Source organism: Bipolaris victoriae (genome assembly GCF_000527765.1).
Source record: "Bipolaris victoriae FI3 unplaced genomic scaffold scaffold_62, whole genome shotgun sequence".
Lineage (NCBI taxonomy): Eukaryota > Fungi > Ascomycota > Dothideomycetes > Pleosporales > Pleosporaceae > Bipolaris > Bipolaris victoriae.
This window is the reverse complement of record NW_014575330.1, coordinates 102,271-128,705: the sequence shown is the minus strand read 5'-3', so window position 1 is coordinate 128,705 and position 26,435 is coordinate 102,271. Positions and strand designations below refer to the sequence as shown.

Genomic DNA, 26,435 nt, shown 5'->3' with positions numbered 1-26,435 from the left:
GCCATGGGCTAGTGAGTCACTAAGCTGGTAGTATGGTGTGTGAGACCCACCACCTCAAGGCATACACACATACACGCATGGGGTGGCGACATTGTAACAAGAGACCACATATCCCATATGCCATGAAAGAGATTACGAGAGGCGGGAGCCAAGCCGACATTTCAGCCGAATAGCGAGGTGGGCAGATGGAGCATGTAGATTGCAGCGATATTCGAGACATGCAGGGTGTCTTATCGATTGCTTAGCGCCGGGAGGACTTGGCATCCGGCAAACGTCACCTCGCAACCCGGGCCATGGTTCTCTCCTCTCCTCTTGTCCCCAATTGCGGCTCTTTGAAAGCAAATGTGTCGGTTGACCCCAGCAACACCTGAGCGCTGCCTGTCCACTCTCTCCGTACAAACATGTCCCGGTCACGTGAATCCTGATCGTGTGACGCGTTTCGTCACGTTCATGACCAGAGTGGTCACGTCTCAGCATGCCGCCTCGAAAGGGGCGTCCGCCATCTATTCGCTCGTGGTCCATCCACGGAATATGTTGGACGTCATTTGGGAAATACATATGGGCTGCTACTATATTCCCGTCGCCAAAAGCATGCGCGGAGCGACTTCGGACAGTGGCCTGTACAGGGGCTTGCTCAACCACTACGATGCTTCGTTTCTCTGAACGTCAGCATAGTACCATGGTACCCGCCATGTATACCTTTTGCAATGTTTATACACAATGCTGCTTGCGGCAACTTTGTCGCCGTAAACGAGCCATGCTGGATTTGCCCTTGTAGGCGGCCTGTAGGAACGAGGCTAATACCTGCAAGGTCTGGCCAAGCTGCAGTCAGATGGATGGCTGTGCCGTGCTTATTGGGTACCTGCGGCGTTTTGGCCTTTTCCGCCGGGTCGCCACATTGTGCTAAGACGATGGCCATCATTGTATTGAAGACTGTGACAGAACAGAACCACGGTTGTACCTGTGCGAAATCACACAACGTGTGTGCCCAGGTGAATATATCAAGGCCTGTCCCGTGGTTCAGGCGGCTTGGCAAGAGCTCTCCCCCCCTTGAATTGTTGCGCGAAATTAATGTTCATGTGGGCACGCTAACGTGGATCAAACTCCGGGCCTTCGGTCTTCTGCCACACAGGTCCTCGTATACCTCCATCTCTCTTGCATCTCCTCTCGACACTTGTTCCATCATCCACCCACACCACGGTACATGCTGCTTGTACATACCGTTGAACAGTTCTCTGTCGACGTCTCACGTGAAGCGGTTATCAACTTGCTCTCGCCCTGCTGCCTTCTGTTACATCTCCCGTAGCGTTCCTGGCATTAGCTCGCGCCTTCACCCTGGTTGCATACTACCCGTCTGGACCCCGCCTCACCCCACCTGAAAGCCTACCATCACCTTTGGTACCATCACCACCATACAAACATATCCCCCCTCTGGCTACCACCTTCGACAGCCATGGCGGAGTTTAGTGATATGCCAGCAGAGATACGCAACATGGTTTACGAGTCACTATTTTCCCCGTCGCAATCCCAAGACATCGTTGAGCAGCTCTGCAGCAATCGTAACGCATTCTCCCTCTTCACTGTTTCCAAGCAAATACACGACGAAACAACATCCTACTTTTATCAAAACAACAATATCAACATCCACACACCGTCGCAGCCAACTGAGACTGCTACTATTTTACCTCCCATTGCCGATAGGTATCTTCGGTTTCTCGGCCGCGTCAGGGTGCTGGCCACAATCGGCGCTGCAGAGTCAAGCACACACGCCAAAGTAGCCAACACCATCGCATCCCTAGCGACTATCGGTGCAAAGTTCGAACATGTCAACATTTTCATCAACTCCTCGCTCTCTCGGCTGGTTAATAAAATGGTCGATGATTCGATCCTGGACGACGATCATCCAATCACCGTTGCCTTGCAGAAGTTGCTCGACTCTGGAGTTGCTAAGGTTGTGCGTGTTTCTCTCCCTGGCGCTTGGTTAACGCCCAGTGTCGCCCAGCATCTCAAGAGCCAATATGGAGATCGCCTTCTCTTCATTAACCCAGATGGATCACCCTGTGATGTGGCATGTGTAGAGAAGTCAAAGACCGGTGTCCATATAACCAGACACATGGCTACACTAGGCCTTGACATGGAACATGCCTATTCTGACGACGACGGCGACGACGAAGACGACCAATCAACTCCTTCCTCGATCACATCGTCATTCGGCTCAGCGTTGGCAGATCTGGATACGTTCTCCGTCACAAGCTACGAGGCCAGCCCCGAAGATACTAAGAATGATGACTCAACGGGTGACTCTGCAAGTGGCGACTCTTTCTTTTCCGAAGCTGAACTAGAAGAGTGGGAAAACTCCGATGAAGATGATGTGCAAGAAGCATCGTCACAGCCCGAGGACGTTGAAATTGACGTTGAGGAGGAGCTTGACGAAGAGCTTGACGGCATGTCCGACGATGGCTTTGATACCGTCATGGGTAACATGGACGATATCTCGTACCTGGTCAATTTCGCACCGGAGTTGCTCCTGGCTCGACACACTTTCGATCACTAGATGTAAGTGTCGGCATGACTTGAAGTCGTACCGCACTTGCTCTAGAGATACCATATGTGACGGCTTTGTGTATTTTTCACGGTCACCATTGGTTACTTTCTTACTACGGTTCTTTTTTACTACGGACTCTATCTGGTGTTTAGAGCATTTTTGGGCATTTTCGGCGTCTGGTGATCCCACATTGCATACCCCAACGTCATCGGGTTCTTTTCTTTATTGGGCGTACTGGTAAACGCAACACAGCGTTCATGGCAGGCGGCAAAAGGATTCACGGGTCAAAATAGAGTCTGGGATATGTTGTTCTTGTAGATCGCCCTTGGGTAGGCGAACATTATCATCACTGGGAGTTGTTTTCATTTTTACAGCTATTGCTGGTAGCATTACGATACATGACACAGATTATTACATAGTTGAGAATAAATGAGGGGATACCAGACAAATACTGGTATTTTGTCCAATGCGTCCGGTTTCCTGTTAGGTTTGATTCAACTTAAGTGAGTGCATTTCTTCATTGGGCGTTATGTGGTATATGCATCATCAAAAAAGGTATCATGTTAAGAATAATCCGAGTTTCCATGTAGCGTTCACCGTATGTGTCAACATCGCACTCTGCTAATCACGTGACATTTATTGGAAACAATTCCCTACTATGACATCTTATTTTAGTACCTATACGTGCCATGCGAAGTCCATTAAGGCCACCATCATCCATCCTAAAAATACCCACCCACCATTGCATTTTGGACCCTCGACCTTGCTTACATCACCAAGTCTGAATCGCCCCAAGTTCCAGGCTTATTAACACCCCCCCCCCGGCAAGGCCAAAACAGGGCATTAAGCTTAGCATCCATGCCATTTTACCTGGCTTGCGTGTCTTCAGCAACATGACGGACGTATCCATTCTGGACAAAGTCTCAGGTTGCAAGAACGAAAGAAGAAGAAGAAGCACGGATCGTCGATTGGTTTGCTTCAAGGGCCGTTGCCAAGGCCTAAGCGACGTGTTCCGCGGCAAAAGGGAACTCGAACTGGCCCTTGGCGGGGGTTCTGGCTGTTGGGCTTCCCGGCTTAGCTTGCATGGGGGAGGGGAAGGTGATATGTAGGTAAGTGGGATCCATGTCGTGAACGCTTGGTGCCGGCTTGAGTGGATGGGAGGGAGTTTTCTTTTGAGATGAGTATCGCAGGTTTGCTGTGGGGAGGTCCTGTCAGATGAATATTCGATTGTTGGGGAAACTCTGGGATGAGAGTCTGATGGATTAGGCAATGTATTGGTGGGTTGCAATTGAGAGTTTTGTAGTACGGACTAGTTGTGCCTGTAGACAAGGTCAAAAGGCGCTTTGTTTTACTTGCAAGACTAATAGCGTGGAATAGATGGAAATTGTCGACACCGGTGTTTGGGAAGTGGTATACGATTGATTTGATCAGAAATATCGTTTGGATTCCCTAATATCGCCATTTCCAGTGGCTATGCTATACATCAGCCACACAAAGATGGCACAATAACAACAATGTTGCCGGAACAGTCAACCGCATGGACACGGAAAGAAAATCATGAATGGCAATGTTGAATCCGCTTCGCATTTTGCTGTTCCGTGCTTTTTCGCCACTATAGTCCGATGAGGTCTATTTTAGAATATGAGTACCCGTGGAGCTAGTCACCACAAGTTACCATTGTAGCGTCGGACAAGCTGCTTTGGCCAAGCGAGCCATTACTAGCCAAAGATGCCAACTACTCAACAAGTGTTAACAACAAAGGATAGCGTGACAGAAAACCCCCCGAGCTGGACCATACAAAGACATTGTAGGAGACTCGGCGCAGGATTAATATACTTATCAATCTCGGACGAAGAAAACATGGCTTATCAGGGGCCAAGGGTAGGAAGGATTTGTGGGGCGGTTGTTGAGTTGGGGAGGGGAGATTACTCCATCGGCCCAAGCGTCGCCGCAAATTGGACCCTTGGGGTCACCAACGTTGTCCACGTCCCCGGCCCACGCTGGAGTTGATTTAATCTGGATACTCTCATCCCCGTGCCGTGGCGGCATGAACAGTATGTCGAATGACGCCTACCCGACTACTTGCATCGGCTTGTCCGGCCACCCCCCTCCCCAGTCGAGTTGCATTCCCAGACGCTCGTGACAAACCAATGGCTGGCGTCGGACGGACTGATGATTCGCCACTAACGACTACTCTTGCTGGCACGTTATGTATGGATGTGGACTAGAAGGCGCCTGGAATCGGTGCAGATCGGAAAGGCTTAGGGTCCGTCTAGCTGCATCCTGCCCGTAAAAAGTCCAAGGTCCGCCAAGCGCAATCTCTCTGGTGATCCATGCCACCTCCTGCGCGCCTTGGCTTCGGCTGACGGCCTGCAGCGCCCTTCTTCTTTTTAAGCTGCGCTGATCCCCACGTCCTGCCACAGGACGCCACAACCCCCCTTTCGCCATCAAGACTCCTTTGCCCGTCCTGTGTCGCTCCTGCGCATCTTCCTCCCGCTTCTGGTCACAGGTCTACTCTGCCCGTCATGATGCTGCCTGCACTGGGCGGTCGGAGCCCGCTCTTCACGCTCTCTGTGAGCGCTGGCTGTGTCATGGTTTTTATCTTTGCCTTCATGGCCTGGCAGAGCCCGCCTCGCATGGTGTTTACTCACGGTACCGCTATGTGCGTTGTTTTCCCCATCGCGTGGCACATGGGATGAAAACACCCTGAAAGCTACTCTCCTTTTTTTTTCAGACGAAGCTAACAACCATCTTAACAGTGCCGCTGCAAACGCCCACTCTGATGTATCTATCAGTGAAGTCATACGGCTACTTTACAAGGACATCAAGACTGCGCCCACTGCGCCCTTTATTCGCGAACCAAACGGCACCCGCATTACTTTGCCACCCAACCCGCGCTACACGAAGAACTTGGGCAGTGATGTCCTAGTCCTGGACTTGGAAACAAGACCGCTACCCTCCACCGATGCATACCGCAAGGGCGAATACGACTGGAGAAACATCAACCACGTTTCTGGCGGTGTTTTCAACCACTACACATATGCATTAGTCCATGGCTATGACTACAAGTTTATCCACGCAAGCGAATTTGAAGACCGCCATGCTACTTGGATTAAGCCTTCTGCGCTCGCAAATCACATCAAGGACTACAAGTTCATTGTTTTCCTCGACGCCGATGCCGCATTCCGCTTCTTGCACGTCCCGATCGAGTGGATGCTCAACTACTGGGATATCCAGCCGCAGCACTCTTTTGTAATGGCAAAGGATCCCTGGACTGCCAAGGAACCACAATACAACTCTGATCGATTCAACCGCACCTACACCAACACTGGCTTCATGATTGTCCAAAACAACCCAGACACCATGCCAATCCTCAAGGCATGGCACGAGTGCCCTGATGACACGCGCTACGCAAACTGCTCGCAATGGAAACAGCCCCGCTTCCACGAACAATCTGCTTTTGGCGAATACATCCGCTACGACTATGAGGACAATATCAAGGAACTGGAATGCGCCGAAGCAAACGGTTTCCCCGGCGTAGAAATCAGCAACTGCCAGGGCAAGTTCATCCGCCACTACTGGTTCGACAAGAGCAACGTCAAGATTGATTTCCGCGAGAACATTATGAACGCCATTACTCTTCCGATACAAAAAGTCTTTGCAGAAAATGTCGGCGGCGTCATACAAGAGCAGAAAGAGAACGTAATATTGTCATAACATCATTCTAGCCTCTGAAGACAGAACGAAGACAACAGGAGAAGCAATGTTTAATGACATAGAAAGACGGGATTATCGCATAGCATAGCGTTGCATCAACGAGGCGTTTATTGGGAGCTCTGGGATTTACTTTTTTGGATTTGGGCTGGAGGAGGGGGGTTTGGAGTGGCTCTTCGTAATGCCAACCAGTGTTTCGACGTTTTTTTGCGCTTTTCCACCCCGGGTCTTCGGATGCGATGATACCCAGCAAAGTACGAAGTTTTGAAAACCACTAAACAACTATAATCAACTTACCACTTTTTTTTCTACATTTGACAGCTTCGCGCCTTTACCATCAAATTTCCTTACTTCTTCGCTACATATATTCCTTGTGGAAAGCCCAGCTCATCATCTGTATTGGTCTTACGCGTATTCAGGGTCCTGGGTCATATGACAGTGCCGTCGCATCCGGTCCCCCTAGTCACCTTCCCCTCTTAGCCCGAGTCCTCTACTGCTGTTCGCAGCTATCGCCAATCGACCGATCCCCACCAACAAAAAGACGAGTTTCCAATGGACATGTTACATATGCGCTGTAACAATCCGGGGATTGCATCAGGCCGCCCACACATTGTTTACCAACCACCCACTTTTCACCCGCCAAGAACCGCTAGAACTCGAGCTTACCGTCATTGATCGGCGAATGGCTGCCATGTGTCGTCCCCGTTGAGGTTACTATCAAAGGTCGGGAGTGGGAGGCTTGTTGATGCGGGCACCACTTCCCAAAAAGAAACATATGGGAAGGATGGGATTCTTGATTCTTTTATGTATGTGTATGCGCGTGGCGTGAAGGCTCGATCTGTTGAATGGGGACAAGTTTGGATTTCCTTTTTTTTGAATTAGTTTCCCAAGAGCGACGGCGGCGGCGCTCCGTATTTCTCTCCCAGCTGATTTGAGCTAGGGTGGAGGCTGAACTCTGGGTACGAAGTTTGGTCTTTCTCAGCTGGGTACTTCGTGATTACCACTTCAATCGTATACCAATCAAAATCGTATTCTTCCCGTCTTTTTTCCCCGTAAGCGAGATTGCATCTTACAGCAAAAAAGCGGGAGAGAGAGAGGAGAGATTGTTCAGAGCTGAATCTTGCCATGTTATAAAGTTTTCGAAAAGCCCGTTTTTGTGTGCCCAGCGTAGTCATCTTAGAAGTCATATTTGCGCTTACGATGTTTGCAGGGGTGGGTGGGGGCTGGGGTTGTTGAATACGAAAGTATATAGTCCCCCCTCCACCTCTCTCCAAGCCTCACGCTAGACTCAGCTTCGTTCTAGAAGCCAAAAATCCACAAAATAATCGTATGTTGTTTGCTTAGACAAATGAACTGTTATTTGTCAACTTGATGATAGTAATCATACGAAAACGTTCCCGTTTGCCCAAAGTGTAATTCCTTACAAGGCCCGTTACGTGGTTTTGCATGTTTTGCTGGGGTTCTGGGTAAAATCTTGTTATGTGAACCAGATCAACAGACGCTTACTGTGCTTACCCAATCTACGCATGGTATAGATCATCGTGTAACCTTGTCTCAGCTGCTTACTTTGACGTACACCAGGGGACCTAAGTATACAAGGGGGGATAGAAAGGGCGAAAAGAGGGATTTTTTTGAGGGTATCATGACAAATTGCCCATTGTCGTTGTCATATTGCACTTTTTTTCTGCCTGAGCATCGGAACAAGGCCGATGAATGCGCCCCCCTAGTACAAGAGAATTTATTTTAACTCAATCTTTCATCCTTACTAATTAATGATTTTGACCGCCCTCCCCCCCCCCTTTCTTACCCGAAACAAAAGTCTAGACCTTTTGAAGATGACATGATCGCAGCTATTGTGTATCGTAACCCAGGGTTCAGGTTCTACTACAGAGTAAAATAAGTAAGTTGAAAGTAGAACCCCCAACAAGTTTTCCCCCCCAAACCCCAACATCGTACATACCTCAACAACCCCGCAATCTCACAGCGTCTCACAGCATGTTCTCCCACTCACGCGAAATACAGTGCATATGTAAGTATAACCACAAAAACAAGCATCACTTACTCCCCGCATTAGTGCCTCAGATCATGATGTCAAGTGTTCCAGGCCTTTGGCCCCCCTCAAAAAAACCCGGGTGGGTAAGGTAAGGTTAAGGCAAGGTAGTAAGGTAAAAAGTAAGCCCGACAGTGTCTCCGACATCACCCCCTCCATATTCCTTGCTTACTACTGTCCAGGGTTTTTTTCTGCACGCGCACGCCGTTTTGTGATACATGGGTTCTTCTTTTTTTTTTCTTCCTTTGCACAGCCACAGGAAGGAGAGAGGGTACGAGCACCACCCTATCCCTACTCCAGTTCGGACAAGACCGGTTTTTGCAAGGCTAGTATTTCGGAACGGGGGGGTCTGGATAAGCATGCGGGATTTTCGGTTGGCGGGAATGCATGAAACGGCTGTAAGTTGAAGGATGCGGATATGAGGTGGGGGGATTTTCTTGGGTTCTAGAAAAAGCACGTGTAAAAGTAAACTTGGAGGGTTATAATGGTAGTTTGTTAAGGTCGTCATGGGTGAGGCTTCCCAATGACGGGGGGAGGGGCAGGGATGCTAGAGATTGCAGTACGGGGTTTTGCTTGAAAGGTCTTGTTTGTGTCGCAAATTGGTCCTTGTTTGGGGGGTGTCAGGCCTTTTCGACGTGTGTGGTCTGTTTACGCATGTCATTTTTTTTGGTGTGGTATCTGCGTTGCTCCTCCCCTCTTTCTTCTTCAAGACATTTGTCGAGTAGAATATCCCATCCCTCACCCCCAGACAACGAGGTTTGTGAAGCTTCATTTCTTTCACATCCTTGCGGTTTCTCATCCTTCCCGTCGACCTGTTCTTTCTTTCATTTCAATTGATTTGTCATGGGATTCGTTTTCTTGTAATTGTTTCCCCGCTGGTTGGGCTCCGGTGTTCAGTAGCTTCGGAGCAAGAGCGATTAGGGAAACTTGGTCGTCATCGCAATCAAAACAATCTTGCACTCGGTAGGTTTAGTAGTGGAAATGGTTCCGTACGAACGTCGGTGTTGATGTTCTTCCTTAGTCATTAGCACAACTCTCAGTCATGGAGTTTCACATGTGCAAGAGCGGTTTCTATCCCCACATCGGATAATATCCCCGTCGGTTGGCGGAACAAGACTCTACCGCACCCTGACTCGTGACTTTAACCTCGTCGAAGCGAAGTGCCGGTAACGCGTGTAATTGACAACCCTGCTTCCGAGTTTGGCGCTAGCATAGTAAGGCCGTGGTGTCGCACGCCTGGCCAACTCGCTTCTTGTGTGATGTTATCAGGGGTTGGTATATGTGCCGCGGCAACTCACAACACCAAAGTTATGTATACAGATTGCATCGTGCTGTGTATTATTACTTTATTATGGTCGAACTTGAACTTTTTATGCCTGGACTGTTATCGCCCGGCTATTTTAGGAGTGCTGGTGATGAGCACTCAGTGCTGCACATCAGTCACTCTGGAACATCCTCCGAATATTGAATGACAGACTCCGCCCAATGACATTATGAAGCACACGATCGTCAGCTCTTTTTTCCTCATCAAGTCTCACACTATTGGCTTTTCACTATCGCCTCTTGACTCTCGTTGCCAATCTCCGTTATCCCGTCGACTCCATACTTACGGTTGCCAGTCAGTCTGTTGGACGAAAGACGCTTCATGAAGATCTGATCGCTATGAGATCCTTCACGCTGATTGCGTGGCGTTTTGCCGGTCGATTGCCCATTGCTTCTTCCTACGTAATGCGATATCTTAGGGATGAATCTTGAGATGAGAATCTTGAAGGTCGATGCGCAGCTGCATATGATTCCTATACAGAAGCCTTTGGTTAGCTCTGCTTGTGCTGCCGAAGGGATAAGGGGATGAATCCTGAGTGTTCTTACCGATGTATATCTCGATACTGTACCAGTTAAGAGAGTCGGCCATGTAGTAGTAAACGTCGTCGATTTTGTTGACGAGAAAGAGCACGTAGTAGAAGCGCACACAACCGGCTGTTCTATGTGAGCACTTTGGCTGTCCATATCTGGTGACTTGTACATACCTGCTACTGCAACGAGTCCGACGCCAAGAAGAGCGGCCAGCGCAAACTTTTGTGCTCGTGGCATTTGCAAGTTGGACACGATCAATACCGGAACCAGGTATATAGCTAGATCTTGCATGATGCTGACAAGCCGTGGGGTCAGCGTCTTTCCTTTTCTCACCAAGGACATTGCAACTAGACCTACTTCATGACGTTGTTGATATTGTAGAAGATTTGCCGCGTAGTTGCCGACATACATTTCTCCGGATATCTCGCCTGTGCCGCCAGATCCCAGTAGATCCATGTCGGTACGCATGTCAATACAAAGGAGAAGAACGTCATAATGGATAGTGCGAGAACCCAGGCCATGAGGAAGTAGACAATCAACCTGGTTCTTCGCCGTGGATCAAGTCGTTGGTAGAACACCAGAATGCTGAATTTGACAAGGAAGCTGGCAAAGACATAGAGAATGCGGGTCGCGAGGTTCGCTTTCAGCATAGGCGTATAGTCTTGAGGGCGAATATCGCGTGCTAGTCGCAGTGTCAGCTTGGTGCCCATCAAAGCGTAATAGGTGTATGGACCGATTTACTGCGCTCGCCCGTGCCATACCACCCGCCTGTTTCTCGTCAACATGAGTTCAATATAGATTTTAGAGTTCGGTGTGAATCGCGGACATACTAATCATATTGGTAACCGAAAGCATCATTGTGCAGAAAGCACCCGCCACCATTAAGTCTATCACGGTCAGCACTGCAAGAGTCGATAAAAATCACGCAGGTTACTGAACTCACAATCATCTGTCGCCATTCGTAGCCCCAGTAAACGTGTTCGCACATATATTCGAAGAGATACAACAAAAAGCGTGATGATGATAAAGGCGATGCCGACTGCGAAAAGAGACGCCTGCTTAGAGCCATGCTGCAAATCCCGCGCGTGTAGGGAGCGCAGAGTCTCCTGCAAAAGAGCCATGTCGAATGTGATCACGCCTCGGACAGCAAAGTTATAAGTAAGTTATGTGATAGGGCTCGCACATTTGTGACCACGCCCCTTCTCCCCACCACGATACGAGGAGAAAGAGAGAAAAAAAGAACCTTTGACGATCAGCCAGCTTGCGAGCAGGCGAACTCTCCAATCAACATGATAACGTATTCGGGCCGTATACACAGGCTTCAAACCCGCTAGTCTCATACCCATGACAATAACCTGTCACGTTCCGGGCCAATGCACATATTTCCAAGTCATTTTGCTTATTCACTCCAATCTTCTCTCTTGAAAATAATGATTTTCTCGAAAATGAATCAAGCTTACGGATACCATCCTTGTCGACTATGGAAATTTCACGTCTCGGAAGTGCAGGTAGGCCGTGTAAATCATGCTCCAAGCTTCTTGTCTTCTCAGTTTATGCCCGATCTTGGCAACGGACAAATACGCCTTTGTGGGCCTCAAGGTGTCACTCACCAATAGGAGCTCGTCCCCGTATCCCTGTTACGGCGTGGCCTAGCGCGGCCAAATTGCATTATCATGGATCTACATAAAAAACAGTCCGATACGACAGGGCTCGGGTAACCTGTTATAGGAGAGTTTTAGATGTGACATTGAAATAATTACAGACCTCCTCGCTGCACATTCACCCGGATGACCGGTTCGGGAAGCCCGAAAGAAGGAGGCGGCGTAGTTGTTCTGGACCAAAGAAACCACAATACTGATTGTTACTTTGTCGATACGCCGTTGACGCCGAGTGAGAATCACTGACTGTTATATGTACAGTGAGCTTTACGAGGTTGGTAGAAAGCTATGTCAGATCAGGTATCGGAAGAAGCCGTATACCTCTTTTCGAAGGACAACGCAAAGCATAAGATTCAGAATGTTTTGAACTTCCTTGATACATGATTCACGACAAAGCATGCAAGAAGATGGGACCAGGGCTATAAGAGTACCCCTGCACATCGACAGACATGAGCCTTTCGGGAATAAGAAGACAGGCCAGGTTTCTTGAAATACCGGTACGCTGACACAGACATGTCGCATTTCTACCCATCGCCATATAAAACAGAAGCAACCGAAGAACGAATGATACAATATTATATTCTCGCAATAAGCTACCATTTCTAGGCACACAGAACTGCTCGATATAGCATGTTTCTTCCTTGTAACCGCAACGCACGGCTTCACCGCCCTTTGGCACTCGATCGGCACGCGCAAGATGGTGGCTCCTGAGCGGTATATGGTGGGATGCCTAAGTCTCCAGACCAGAAAACAGACATGAAGAGGCGACTTTTGGGCATACATGGCAGACCACTAGTACCAGCGCCCGGAGAGCTGAATCTCCTAGTGTGTCAACTGGGGTCTACCTAATCTCAATCTCTTCTCCAATACTCCAACTGCGGTGCGACATCGGCACGAGCGAATACGCCCGAGAAAAGACGAGCTGAGAAGCAGACGGGACACATACGCCACACTGTAGCTGAATGCTGAAGGAAAATGATCGAACCCTAACCCTTACAAAAATCTGACGATTCGCAAATACTACCGCAAAAAGAAAACAGAAGAAACTTAACCCTATAAAATTAATACCTAACATCCCTATTATTCCTCGTACCACCACCACCGTCATATACCCTCAGCTCCAACCTACTATTTCCCCGAAACAACCAATCACAAAGCATAGCCCTAAAGCTTATTTTTTTTTCCAACCTCCGATATTCGCCTGTATACATCCGTGGTAAGTAGGCGAGATCAGAAAAAAAAGGGGAGATATATTTGCCCCAGAACGAGCCAATCGGAAAATAAGAAACAAACGCAATTTTTTTGTCTCTCTTTCTCTCTCTCCGCACATCCGTTTGAGAAAGGATGTGTGATTTTCATTGGAGAAAGACATGCGATGGGGGCAAGCCATAGGGGGCAGCCACTAAGTAACTATAATATCTTTTGCGGGGCAACACACAAAAAAAAGGGTGAGGGGCGTTGGGCTGGACTTGTGTGTGTGTGTGTGTGTGTGTGTGTGTGAGTTGTAAATTTGTGTGGAGATTGGGCATAGGTTCTAGAGTATTGTAACTTTGACTTTTTGAAAAAGATAGACATGCAAGTGCTGGGATGAGGGGATGGGGGTTATGTGTGTGTGTGTGCTGATCTATGATCTACGTGATTTACTTGAAACGGCAATCATGGTTTGGTCGATGCCAAGTCTGACCAACATACAACAAGAATGTGTAGATCCTCTTCTTGATTGATGGACAAGTTCAGCTTGCGCGTACTAGCTGTACTATGGGAAAAAGAAAAAGCAAAAATGTACAGGCAAGTAATCCAGACTTTCAAATTAGCTGAAGTGTCCAGCACACACTACCCGGGTACGTCACCCTGGTGCAATGTCCAGAACTTTCAGCTCTTGCATTGCAAACTCCATAATTAATTATCAGTCAAAACACCAAAGGAACAGGCCGGTGGAATCAATAACCAAAACAGGAAGTCACGATGTAAATGGTTCTCGTCTTCCTCCCCACACCAATCTTAGTCACCCGTACTACGTACATAGCGCAGCCAATCAGAGGAGTCGGAATCGACTCATTCTGTCTCAATCTCCGCGCGTTTTTATCATACCAGCTTCGCTAAAACAAAATACATCATGGAGATATATCCCAAAGTGATATAAATGAGCTGAAGGAATGCCCTTGCAAGAATTAAGAGTCATAGACGACATTAACATCCCCAGTAATCGAGTCAATCAGCGCAGGGCACAAAGCAAAGTTTACTTGGCACACAGACAGCAGCTGGCTGGTGATCAAAAAGAAGCATGGTGAGAAAAGTTAAAGAAGTGGTGGCGGCAGCGGGAGCGGAAGGACATCCGTGTGGAAGTCATATCACAGTCACAGCGCAGCAATCACGGTATGCACTGGATGCGCTTGACGCGCCTGCTTCGAAAGAGGTACGTTAACATACCAACTTCTCATACGTCAGTACAAGGAACAAGGATCGTCAGCTCATATAGGTCGTGTACAGATTCTCGTCAAGGACCTGAGTATTGCAGTTGGGAACCGAGAACTAGTCTCACGGACGACCCTGCACTTGGTAGAAGCGCGCCACTACGTGCTAGTCGGACGGAACGGAACGGGCAAGTCGACATTGCTCACAGCCATTGCCGACGGACTGGTCCCGGGTATTCCTTCCAGTACGCGCATCCTGCTCTTGGGGCAGACGGGTGGTCCAGGGCTCGGGCGGATGACGGACGGGCTGAGGCTAGAGAGCGAGACTGTATTACAACATGTGGTCCGAAGCGACCGGGTCCGGGAACGCTATGTGCAGGAAGCCATGACACTTAGCGACGCGGTTGAGAACTCTATTGACCCCATTGCGCCAGTCCGGGCTTATAGACGCATTGGCCATGCTAGGCTGGGTTTGCAATTAAGAGAAGGGCAACTTATTGCGGAGAGAAGGAGTGGCGCCCGGGGGAAGCAGGCAAGAAAGGAACTGGTCAAGCTTGAAGAGCTATTTCAAGAGTCCGAGAAGCGTTTGGCCGAGAGTGAAGGAGATATGGATCCTATGACGCTGAGCGAAGAGACTCAGGCTGCTGTGAGCATGCTCTCTGAAGTGCAGGCTTCACTGGATCTCATGGACGCAAACGCTGCAGAGTCCAAGGCCCGGATGGTTCTACTCGGCCTTGGATTCAAAGAGGATCGTATTGATGATCCGACGTCAGAGCTATCCGGAGGTTGGAGGACACGCTGCGAGCTCGCCTGCGCACTAACACAGTACGCTGATGTACTATTGTTAGATGAGCCTACCAACTTTCTCGACTTGCCATCGATCATATGGCTACAGGGGTATATTAATAATCTTAAAAATACGACAGTCCTGATCACAACACACGATCGTGACTTCGGAGATGCAGTCGCTGAAGAGCTCCTCGTCCTGCGCAATCAGCAACTCGAGCCTTTCCGTGGTAATTTAAGCTTATATGAGCGGGAGAGATGGAAGAAATTTCGGTACTTGACCAAGATGAAGGAGGCACAGGACAAGCAAAGAAAGCACATGGAAAAGACCATCGCAGGCAATATCAGAGCTGCTAAGGACAAGGGAGACGATAAAAAGCTCAAACAGGCCGCATCCAGGAGGAAGAAACTTGACGACCGAATGGGAATGCAGGTCAGTGCCAAAGGTGGTCGGTTCAAGCTCAACCGTGACCTTGCAGGTTATCATACGTCGTGCCGTGGGGAGATTGAGATACCAGACTTTGATGCCCCAATAGAGCTGTCATTTCCGCGTCAGCCACCCGACCTGCCCTTCCCAGGCGCATTGGTAAACCTGGACAAAGTGTCGTTCGCATACCCCACGAGCAGGAAGGCGCCAATCTTGAGGGATGTTAGCTTGACGATACACGCAGGCGCGCGCATTGGACTGGCTGGTCTCAACGGGTGTGGAAAAACGACGTTAGTGTCCCTGATCATGGGCAGCAATGGAGATGGTCTCGTGCCAACGTCAGGAAGCATTACGCGGCATGCCAGGGCGAGAGTTGGTCGCTTCTCGCAGCAGTCGGTGGAAGAGATTACTGCAATAGCGTCCGCGGATCCTCAACTAACCGCCCTCGGGCATGTAATGAATTCGGTCGGTGATGATGTGCAGGAAAAGGATGTGCGAGGGGTTCTAGGGGGTCTGGGTCTGCACGGCCATACAGTATCAGACGTGCCACTAGTGTTGCTGTCGGGAGGGCAAAAGGTTCGGGTTGCGCTGGCCAAGTTGCTGTGGCCGCCGCCGCATGTGCTGATTCTGGACGAGGTGACGACGCACCTGGACGGAGATACAATCATGGGCCTGGTGCTAGCGTTGAGGGGGTACAATGGGGCGTTATTGGTGGTGAGCCACGATCGATTCTTCATGAGGTACGTGATAGCCCGAGCTGGATGTCTTCTCGACGCTCGCTGGAAATAGTCATAGCAAGGTTCAACTATTGACCGCCCCACAGAACCGCCGTGGAGGGAGAGTGGCTGTACAAGCTAGCGCCAGGGGTTCGCAGGCCCGAGGGCGAGGCTGGCGGCGACGAGAGCGACTCAGACGACGAGGCAGAGACAGGGGTCGCTCCGGGAACCGTTTTTCGGCTGTGCAAAGGGCAGGTCCAGAGGCTAGCAGGCGGTATGGATGAGTATGAGGAGATTGCGGCACGAACGGCAGGCCGGCTAGGCAGGGCGGCGTTGGCGTGAAGGGTGGTGGTTAGTGGTGGTGGTTGGTTGGTTGGCTGGTTGGCTGGCTGGTCAGGGCGATGGTGGGCGAGGACGATGGTGATGAGGAGGGATAGTACTTACTAGTGCTGGAGCTGTTCTCCCTTGTTGGTGATGATGACGATGAGGAGAGAGACACGCGTGTATCACCACCAGCATCCCACCAACCATGATGCTCACGGCGCAACGACACAAAAGTGCCGACCCCGTCGTGGCATTTCGACTCGCCTCGACGTCGTCTGACAGACGCCAGGGCCAGCAGCTTCGGGCGGGCTTGCTTCCCGCTGTACGCACAGGCGGCTTGGCGGCATCTGCGCGCGCATCACGGTGCGCGCGAGGAGGTTTAGGGGCAGCTTTTCACGCCAAGCAGCCAAAGTAATATTGCTCCCACGCGTCGCTCTCTTCGACTGCAGCGTCCAATTGGTCTTCACTCATTTGCCATTGGCGTGCACTATGCCCATTTTCCTTACTCTGCCCCCTCTACCCCTCTACCCGTCGTAATAATAATAATGGCATAGCTAGCCCGTGGCCCTTAATCCTCCGACCGCCGTGCATGAAGGACATTTCGTTTTGAACTAAGCTCGAGCCTGGGAACCCTGAAGACCGGTCGGAGTCTGCGACAAACACCATGGGCGAACCCGAACCATCCTCGCCGCCTCGCTCTGCCACTGAACCGCAGCTCAAGGCTGCAAAAGACAAGAACTGCCCCTTTTGCGGCCAGGCATTCACCTCCTCCAGCCTCGGACGCCACCTCGACCTCTACATCCGAGCCAAGAACCCAAAGGCCCCAGACGGCATCCATGTCGTCGATGAAATCCGTAAGCTGCGCGGCGGCATCACCAGGCGCCAGGCAAAGGGCAGCGTCTCCACTCCCAGGCGCGATGAGAGCGGCGCCAGCACCCCCGCCACCAAGAAGCGCATAGCCAGCGAAGACTCGTCCATGCTCATGCAGAGCCCCGATGACGACGACGACTCGCTCGAAGTGGGCAAATCCAGAGGTGCCTTCAAGGACGTCACTTGGGGGGCTGGCCACCGCCCCTCGCGCCTCCTGACAAAGACACCAGACCCCCGCCGAGATGCTTCCCGTCAGCTGCGAAAGGCAGATCTCGACCAGAGGCAGAAGACGAGCGAAGAGGTCGAAATTGCGGCCGCCACCGAGATGGCCCTGCGCGAGCTGTTGAAGAGCGTACGTGAAGCAAAGTAAGCCCGTCACCCCACCCAACCCAGCCCACCACCTTTGCTCCATTACTAAACAGACGCAGTGCAAAAGCATCAGGTATCGGCCTCTTCGACTTTGATCCCTACGCCCAAAATTTTCCATCGCTATGCCTCCACATCCTCCCCGCACCCTCAACTCTCTTCTCCCCCACGCCCTTTCCGACTGCCGAGTCATGGTCCATCGCCCCGCCCGGGCAGAAGCAGTTTGAAGCGCTGAATAAGCAGGTGCGCGAGCGCCTGCTTGCCTACCAGCGCCAGCGACACCTCAACCAAGTGTTTCCCTCTGGAACCTCCAACCCCAATGCTCCTTCCTCAGCTACTTCCTCGCCCCTTCCCACCCCACCACTCTTCGACCACGACCCCCAACGACTCTTTGGCCACATTGCGGATGCCTACCACCACTGGAGCCAGCATTCCGACCAGACGAGACAGGATTACTGGCAGATTGAAATTCTACGCTGCTATGCCCGTGCTGATGACCGACGACGAGAAGCAGAAGTCCAGCTAGAGAACGCCCGTAGAGAGAATGAATATCTCAAAGCTAGCCGCTGGTCGTCCGGTGGCCCCGACATGTCACCCATCAGCATCAATCTGGGTGTCGACACGACCAAGGAGCTTGCAAAGCACGGCATGGACTACCGCAACTGGGACTATGACCGCCTGATTGACAAATGGCGAACAGCCATACGTGAAAACAGGGTGTCTGTTTCAGGCCTGGCTGCTCAGAAGCCATTGCCCGGCGACGCCAGTTCACGTAGCTCCATGGCTAGCCAGACGGCACAGGTGTACGCCACTGTTAATCAGCCCAGACAAGGCAGTCCAGTCAAGGCGGAGACCAGTATGCCTTTTAGCGCGCCAGCGACGGTCAATGGTGATGTTGGTAGCGATCAAGTTGACGCAGAAGGCGATGATGACGATGGAATCGATCTCACCCCGCACACGAACGACGAGGAAGACGCCATGCACCACCTCCATCACCAGGCACATCGACAATCAGTTCACCAGTCCCAGCCTCAGCACCATCACACGACGCCTCTTCAGCCCACGCCGCCACACCATCAGCAACAGTTCCAGTCCCACATGCAGACGACCCAGCATATCACGCAAGCCCAAATCGCCCAAGCTCAGGCCCAAGCCCAAGCATGGGCAGCAGCTCGTCAGCACATGAACCAGTCACGGAATCAAGACTTTCACCCACATCAGCAACACCAACTCTCGCCCCATCTGCAACATGTCAGCTCAGCCGACAGTAGCCGACGCGAGTCACTGGCGATGATGGATCCGCACAACCTGAACCAAAGCAACATGGGCGGTATGAGCGGTTCCATGGGCATGCCAGCTGGTATGGACGGTCTCGACAACCACCAAGACCAGTTTTTGCGCCTCGACATGGGTATGCAAACAGGCTTCGTCGGCTCCAACGATGGCGGTGTATCCATGGGTTCATAAGACGTCCCTCCCGCCAAGACTGTCTATATCAATAGGACATGTTTTCGCAAAGGGGTAGCATGATTGATGGTCATGTCTATTCAACAATGTTGGCCTTTTTTTCCTTTGTTGTCAATTTCCTATGTTCACATTTCGATTTTCTTTTCTCTGTTTCTTCAGCTTGGCCCCACCGTGCGCATATTCATATACCCGGCCTTGTCATTTGATACCCACCTTTGATCACCTGTATACCCTTTAACTAATACTTGTACATTTCACACTGAGAATGTCGTTTTCCTTTGTAGATTCTACACGCCTTCGTTGGCACAACACTTGGGAGGCCATCTTGCTCATCATTTGTATATACCCTTTTATAAAATTCCATCTCCTTAGATATTAGATAAATTGGCGGTGCCCGGGGAAAGAACTGGACAGGCTACATATATAATCAATACAAAACTCGGAAACCAATTCAAGGCTTCGGCTATCAGCATGTTACTTGACGGCGTGAAATTGGGGCATCATGTGGCTTACATCTGTGTGGCGTAAATCTACCAGGGGTGTGAGTACAGGGTGTCCCAGCCTTGTTTTATATACAACAACTCATTCTTATCGAAGGAAGATTGTAACTTTGAGAATGTGTTTCGGATACAAAGATCCAAGGAATTCCCTGCTGCTAAACCTGACTTGTCTGTCGCATCTTGCCTGATCATTTAACAAGTGAGGGAGGATAAAACCATGGGTCATCCTCTACGGCAGGCGGCTTGGCGTTTGAGGAGATGTGTACGAATGAATGAATGAAGACTGTTCGGACAAATGAATTGTCGTTTTGATAATTTGATTCACTCCGTGAATTACCATTTTTTGTTAAGCGACAAACTCACTCGGAGCGTGCCTGCCCAGAGTGCTTGAGGTGACTGCCACTCTGCTCCTGCCTCATCACACTTATGACATTTGTATACAGCAACCACCTAAATGTCATTTTTCACAATAACCACCTCATCAACCTGAACGGCATCGTCACCGCATTCTCGCTCCAATCTCTTCCACATTACTGCCGTGCATTACAATCACAGTACGACATTCTCGCAAGCAAAACCTTCACAGGCATTCAACATGACCTTCACCAATAAAGATAACGAAGTTTCTTCATCCAATAAGAAGTACAGAAACGTGAGGGAATGGCTGTATAAGCGCGTGCGAAAGGCGATATCACGACAGAGGTTAAAGGATACAGAAGAAATCACATACACACAGCGAAAGACAGACTCCGAGCGGTCGTTCACAAAACCAGCATGTGTGGATGTGTCCAAGATAGACGTGATCTTCCTTGCACCAAGAACACCGGTTGATAGCAGACGTGTCTCATCTCACCCACCGATTCTGCCTCCAATCCGCCTAACACGACCAGACTCGAGCGTCTTTCGGAATGTCAATGCATGGCTGGAAGCTAGTGTAAACACACCATCACCGCCGCTCATGTCTGGGATCTCATACTGGAAAGAGGCAACAGTTCCCAATGTCAAAGGCTCGGCAGTCGCCCAATATGCTGTGCCACTATCTGTAGCCTTAGGCATAGCCAGGCCGACAACAGCTACAAAACAACAAACGCCATGTTTCCGACGTTCGGCTAGAAAGGTGCAAGTTCAGATGCCTTCAATACTACGTAACAAGTCTGCGCATCTCCCGGGTAAGAAGCGGAGGAGAAGACAATCAGTGTGCATAACTCCTCTGTCTATTTCCTACGACAACGTCCAAGAAGATACCACTCCTATGCTCATAACACGATCGACGTCCTTCCTAAAACCTTTGATACCGTCGCCGAGGCGGCAAACATCGGCGCGTCACAGGTTATTGATATCTGTCAGCGATTCACGAGAGTGTACTCCTTTTCGACATGGCACACCCAACAGTGCAAGATTCGGTGACGTGGAAAATGACCCTGAGCGACATGTCTACAGGACTTTTATGCGCACAGGGCGAGGCACAGACAGCACAAGGCCGTCTACAGAATTAGCAGGTCTTGTTCGCGAAGACTCCGTGGGAGATTTGTCCGATGCCCCTACATACTCCTCCGGCCCACCGCCCCCGTCGTACCGGTCGCGCCGCGAATCGATGCTTACTACGTCGTCTTTCGGTTGTATTGACGGAATGAACCCGGCACAACGTCAAGTCAGTCAGCAGCGAGCAGCATTACAACGGGGGATGAGATGCAAGCTGAAGAGGCTTGCTCAAAATTTTGTGATTTGACTAGTGAAGGCGGCGATTCGAACAGGCCGAAGCCTGACAAGGGAAGGCCTAGAGAGCACAGGACGATGGAATAGCAGCATATCACAAAGCAAAAGTGAGTGGACAATCAATCCGGTCTATATTGTAAGGACATAGTTATCAACGGACATGGATGGGCGACGAATCGATGCTAGAAGATGTATGAGACACTACGATTGCATGATCTAGAGGAAGACATAGTTAGGCATGCAAGTATGTATACTGTGATTATGACAAGTGCCAAGCCATGGACAGGCGAAAAAGAAACAAACTCTTTGGTATCATAAGTGATGTTTGTTTGGAACACTAAGTGCGTGGTATATCTGCGCCGTCGATGAAGAGGGGGTGGGTGGTAGACGGAGGTTGCGGTCATATGACGTGTGGGATCGGGCCGCGGTGAACCGAAGCGGCTGGGGCTGATTGACCGCCTGCTTATTTGACCGGACAGCAATGCACTCCACCATCTCCATTCATTGTTATTGGATCCGACGTGGCACGCTGTACGACGTCCCAACGCTCCCTCGCACGCAATTGAATGTCCATGGCCGCCCGCTAGATCATCTCGGCCGCCAGCACGACGAACCTCTCCGCTGGCTGCTCCACTTTGTTGCTGCCACGCGCAGAGACAGCGACGCACCATTACAGCAGTATATGCACCACCGACGACCCAACCGCAGCCGCGACTCCACTTGAAAGACAGGACGCAGCCGTACAGTCAGACGTGAGCATGGCTTCGGACGACGAATCTCATTCGCGGTCCAAGAGGCCAACGCCAATGACCAGACAGTCGTCGTCGCAGTCGCACATTTCGCAGTCGCCGTCCGAGGGGGGCCACCAACGGCCTACGCACCACAAAGCCCAGCGGCACCATGTTGTTGGCCAGCGCGTACAGAGGAATACATCGTTTGGCAAGAACCTCAACAAGCTCAGCAAGGCCGAGAAGCAGGCACAGCAGGCGCAGCAAGGGGCTGAACACGGCGGCCGACACCATCGTCGTTCGCAGTCGGGTAATTCTGTCTCTGCGCCCAGCAGCCCTCACTCGCGGCCGGGCTTCAAGCGCCATGCATCATCTGGTGCTATTGTGAGAGCAAACCAGGCACAGGTGCAGGCCAACCTACGTAGAAACCACTCGAGCGGTCATTTGCCGCCGCGACAAGGGCACGGCAAACACGGGCTCAAGTCCAAGGGCGATCATGCTGTGTCGAGGCGCGCACTCGCGACACCCAACCGATCTCGCCAATCATCGCCCGAGCCAGGTGCAGGAGTGCATTTCGACCTCGCCAACGAGGACGAGGATGGCGACGAGGCCGGATGGACGGAAGAGAGTGCGTCTCAGTCACCAACAACGACTCGATCCAACACGCGCTCCAACTCGGTCATACTCGACGCACAACACCGGGCGGCTGAGATCAACATGGAGAGAAACAGGGGGGAGCCATCACAGCAAATAAGCGCGATCCGGGAACAGCCAACGCAAGCAGCTCAGCCAGTTGTCGACCGCACACGCAGCAGCACACAAATCAACGGAGGGAGCTCGTACCAGCACTCGAGGCCTCCGGATGCTGACATGATTACTTCACGTCTACTCCAGCGTAGTGCCTCGCATCATGTCCCTCCCAAAACAACGTCAGTCGCGGCCACGGTAGTGTCGTCGTCGGACCGGCACAATCTCCTTAGCCACACGGCTGGATCTGTGGGGTCGACGCTGGTGGACACATCCGGGCGCGACCTAGTATCACGGTTCATGGACGGTGATGGTTCAGCAGGAACACCACACGAGGGCGAGTACATGGCCGGGCGCGGTGCCAAGGACGAGGACGAGGGAGGCGGACTGGACAAGATGAAAAGGAACAAGTCAATGCCAAACTTTAGTGGCGGTACAGACACGCCGTCGAAGACGCCGCAGCGGTCAGGCACGACGACACCTACCAACCTGCCGCCGTCACGGACTCAACAGAAGCTCATGTTGCAACGAGCATCATCCAACGTGGAGCCACAGAAGCTGGTTCCCGTGACTCTTCCACGGACGGGCGGGCCGACGTACCTTCAGTCGAGCATACAGTATAATGCAAATGGCGAGGGACGGTTGGACCCACGGCTGCTGCAGCAGTTTAACCACGTTGCGGTTGAATACAGTGTAGTGCGAAGATACCGCAACCCGATAGCGGACGCGGTTGCGCGCATCTCGCAAATGCCGGGCATGGCAGTCAAGATGCGGGCATCCAAGCAGCAGCAGCAGCAAAAGGCGAATGGAAACGGAACGGGAGCAAACAGTCTGAGCACGAGTTTCAATGACGGGGTTGCTGAAACGGATGGAGCGGGATCGCGGAGATCGCGAGTCAGCTTCGAGAAAGCGAGGAGTAGTCGAACAGAAGGCGAGTTTGAAGGGCGGCAAAGCTTCGAGAGCGAGCAAGCGCGCAGTCGAAACGAAGCCGAGGAAATGTGTCGGCGACTGTGGGAAAGCGCCGAAGTGGTTGAAGCGGACTGAGGATGGGCTTGCGCCGCCGATCAGGCATGCTTTGCCGAGTCGGGCAAGGCAAAGTGTTTTTGCAACTATCGTGAGAAGGTTGCAGGGAAGAGTATTGTTTGGACAGGTGCGTGCGCCCACATTTCCCTGAGCTGAGCCGTTGTGTTTTGAAGGGGGTTTTTTAATAAATGAGGGAGGGTTTCTTGCTTGGGATGTTTGTTTGGCGACTGAAAGCAGGATGGTGTGTGATATTGTTTTTGGCTAGGGGCGGGGGGATGACGGCCGCTCTAGGACTTGATTGATTCAGAGGTCGAGTTTCCAAGTCCAAGGCTAACCACTGGGCGGTGACAGACTACGAATGAAGAGGCGCCCTACACAAATCAGAGTTTGAGCCCTGAGGGTGGGGGGTGGGGAGTTTGTGGGTTGCAAGATGATATTACGCGAAGATTTGCGGTCATTTTGCGCGCGTGTTCAAGAGGCAATGGCAACGGGGGCAGAGAGAGGGATATTTGTCGCGCGCGCGCGAGAGAGAAAGCAAGGGCTTGGCCCATTTGCTCTACGGTTAGCGGCAAAGGGGCACGAACTGGATTTGCAATGGACGGCCGATAGTTCATATGCGAGGCTGAAGAGACGAATTAAGAGCAAAGGTACTAATGGCAGGGGGTGGGTGGTAAGCAGCCAATCCGAGGGGCGTCGCTTGGGTGAGGTGTAATGGTAATTTTATTTTTTTTCGACTTGTTGGCTTTTGGCAGTGTGTGTGCCAAGTTGTCACGATCATGCGCACCATGGAGGAGCAACCGTGCTGGAAGCCGGCCGCAGCGTGCTACTGCGGCTCCTGCAGCTGTTGAGCAGAAGAGTCATTGATGCGACGGCTGTCAGTGGACAGTCGTCGATGGTGTTGGGGCAGGCGGCGGGTCAAAGTCTTTGCAGAAAATTCTTTTACCCTCTCACATCAGTCGACAAGAGTCTCAGGCTGACGGTGGATGACAGCACAGCAAGAGTTGGCATCGCCACAATAAATGGGGTCCGTTCCGGCGAGGGCTGATAGCGTGCCACGAGGGCGACGGGCGAACAAAGGTAGTAGTAGTAGTAGTGGTAGTAGTGTGCTGGATGCGGTGTACCTACCGGCTCCGCGTCGACAAGTCACGCCTGGGGTGTCTGTGCGGCGCGCTTTTCTTGTCAGGCTGGGTGACGATGGAACGATTGGGGTTAGACTAGGTTTCCCTGGCCAAACGGCCATGAAACCACGCGCCTTGGGTGTTGAGACAATATGGGGACGAGGGGGTCAGGGCATGCCTGGCGACAAGGGCCGTCTGGGGTTGTGGTGTTTGTGCGCGCATCCAGGGCCGTTGCAGCGATGATGGAAGAGGCGGATGTTGGTGAAGGATTTGATGTAGTCATGGTTAGGATGCACGCCAATGCGCTGGTCAGGTACACCCGAGCCTGCCGTTTAGTGGGAGCAAATGGCAAGCGCGACCTGCGTTAGCGCCTTTGCAAGAGCCGAAATTGCCCCAGGAACAGGGAAATTGCGGCCAGCCAAGGCAGGAGCTTCCTCCCCGGCGACCCACCCGCATCGTCTTCCTCCCCTCAAACGTCCCACTCTGCCTGGACCCTTTCTACTTACTCACTCGCTCTCTGCCCTCTCTCGCTTTTAAATTTGCTTCTGCCCCATCGGCTGACTACATTCTTTAGCTAGCTCTCACCGTTGCTTACGCACTGTACACTTTTGTTGTATACACTCACTCACTACTACTATCTACTCTCTCTATCAACGCTCATTTGCGCTCGCGCTATAGTCGCATTCACTTCTCGTCGCAAACAAACCAAACACACGCAAATCATCATCACCACCACCACCACCATGCGCTCCTTCCAGCAAATCCCTCTTGCGCTCTGCGCCCTGGTCGCAACAGCCGTTGCTACTACCTCTTCCGACACCATCAGTTACGATGCCACCGTCTACATCACCTCGACCATCACCCGCGTCAACACCGTCACTGCCAGCTCTTCTCCCACCGGCGCACCCGTCAACCAGACCTCAACCATCATCGCTAGCCACCCCACCGTTGCGCCCTCTTTCAGCTCCTTCGACGCTGGCAACGCTACCAGCATCGCGCCCACTGCTGCTCCCTCGGCGTCTAATGCTGCCCCCTCGGCGTCTACTGCTACCCTCCCCAGCGCTTCCGCCCCTGCCGCCTTCCCTGGCGCCGCTTCTTCTCTGACCGCAAACACCTACCTTGCCATTGTCGCTGCTGGTCTTGGCTACCTCGCCCTCTGAGTTGACTCTTTTTGCTTATGAGCAAAAATCAACCCCAATCCAACTACCCAAACGCCTCGCTGCTTCTTGCATCATCGACTGGTGCTCGTCTTTGATTCACCTCACCATATACCCGGAAGCTTCCCTCTGGCCTAGGCTCGCTCAAATCTTTGTTTTTCATGCCCTCTTTTTATTTCACGACCATGTCCCTTGTTACGCTCTTCTTTGCATTCTTTGCTCGCCCCACGTTGCGACCTCTTTTTGTTTTCTTTA

General features: G+C 51.5%; 9 protein-coding genes across 9 annotated transcripts; 8 read left to right on the top strand and 1 right to left on the bottom strand.

The window, feature by feature from the left end:
- Window positions 1-1,453: 1,453 nt before the first annotated feature.
- Window positions 1,454-2,554, top strand: COCVIDRAFT_103761 (hypothetical protein; the record flags this gene model as incomplete). The annotated part of the gene is made up of 1 exon (XM_014699448.1): window positions 1,454-2,554. The coding sequence occupies one exon, from the start codon at window positions 1,454-1,456 to the stop codon at window positions 2,552-2,554; it is 1,101 nt and encodes a 366-aa protein (XP_014554934.1).
- A 2,516-nt stretch (window positions 2,555-5,070) lies between these two features.
- COCVIDRAFT_17459 (hypothetical protein) lies at window positions 5,071-6,262 on the top strand (the record flags this gene model as incomplete). The annotated part of the gene is made up of 2 exons (XM_014699395.1): window positions 5,071-5,207; window positions 5,305-6,262. The coding sequence occupies 2 exons, from the start codon at window positions 5,071-5,073 to the stop codon at window positions 6,260-6,262; spliced, it is 1,095 nt and encodes a 364-aa protein (XP_014554881.1).
- A 3,586-nt stretch (window positions 6,263-9,848) lies between these two features.
- COCVIDRAFT_103695 (hypothetical protein) lies at window positions 9,849-11,284 on the bottom strand (the record flags this gene model as incomplete). The annotated part of the gene is made up of 7 exons (XM_014699447.1): window positions 9,849-10,105; window positions 10,179-10,286; window positions 10,337-10,458; window positions 10,521-10,845; window positions 10,905-10,931; window positions 10,994-11,050; window positions 11,107-11,284. The coding sequence occupies 7 exons, from the start codon at window positions 11,282-11,284 to the stop codon at window positions 9,849-9,851; spliced, it is 1,074 nt and encodes a 357-aa protein (XP_014554933.1).
- Window positions 11,285-14,105: 2,821 nt separating this feature from the next.
- COCVIDRAFT_39268 (hypothetical protein) lies at window positions 14,106-16,506 on the top strand (the record flags this gene model as incomplete). Its single annotated transcript, XM_014699446.1, has 3 exons — window positions 14,106-14,237; window positions 14,312-16,188; window positions 16,272-16,506. The coding sequence occupies 3 exons, from the start codon at window positions 14,106-14,108 to the stop codon at window positions 16,504-16,506; spliced, it is 2,244 nt and encodes a 747-aa protein (XP_014554932.1).
- A 646-nt stretch (window positions 16,507-17,152) lies between these two features.
- On the top strand, window positions 17,153-19,191 carry COCVIDRAFT_103749 (hypothetical protein; the record flags this gene model as incomplete). Its single annotated transcript, XM_014699445.1, has 2 exons — window positions 17,153-17,724; window positions 17,787-19,191. The coding sequence occupies 2 exons, from the start codon at window positions 17,153-17,155 to the stop codon at window positions 19,189-19,191; spliced, it is 1,977 nt and encodes a 658-aa protein (XP_014554931.1).
- A 1,095-nt stretch (window positions 19,192-20,286) lies between these two features.
- COCVIDRAFT_28103 (hypothetical protein) lies at window positions 20,287-21,420 on the top strand (the record flags this gene model as incomplete). The annotated part of the gene is made up of 1 exon (XM_014699444.1): window positions 20,287-21,420. The coding sequence occupies one exon, from the start codon at window positions 20,287-20,289 to the stop codon at window positions 21,418-21,420; it is 1,134 nt and encodes a 377-aa protein (XP_014554930.1).
- Window positions 21,421-22,165: 745 nt separating this feature from the next.
- On the top strand, window positions 22,166-23,926 carry COCVIDRAFT_39265 (hypothetical protein; the record flags this gene model as incomplete). The annotated part of the gene is made up of 1 exon (XM_014699443.1): window positions 22,166-23,926. The coding sequence occupies one exon, from the start codon at window positions 22,166-22,168 to the stop codon at window positions 23,924-23,926; it is 1,761 nt and encodes a 586-aa protein (XP_014554929.1).
- A 460-nt stretch (window positions 23,927-24,386) lies between these two features.
- COCVIDRAFT_103680 (hypothetical protein) lies at window positions 24,387-24,617 on the top strand (the record flags this gene model as incomplete). Its single annotated transcript, XM_014699442.1, has 1 exon — window positions 24,387-24,617. The coding sequence occupies one exon, from the start codon at window positions 24,387-24,389 to the stop codon at window positions 24,615-24,617; it is 231 nt and encodes a 76-aa protein (XP_014554928.1).
- A 1,149-nt stretch (window positions 24,618-25,766) lies between these two features.
- Window positions 25,767-26,183, top strand: COCVIDRAFT_28101 (hypothetical protein; the record flags this gene model as incomplete). Its single annotated transcript, XM_014699441.1, has 1 exon — window positions 25,767-26,183. One exon carries the CDS (start codon window positions 25,767-25,769, stop codon window positions 26,181-26,183), a length of 417 nt encoding a protein of 138 aa, XP_014554927.1.
- Between the last annotated feature and the right edge of the window lie 252 nt (window positions 26,184-26,435).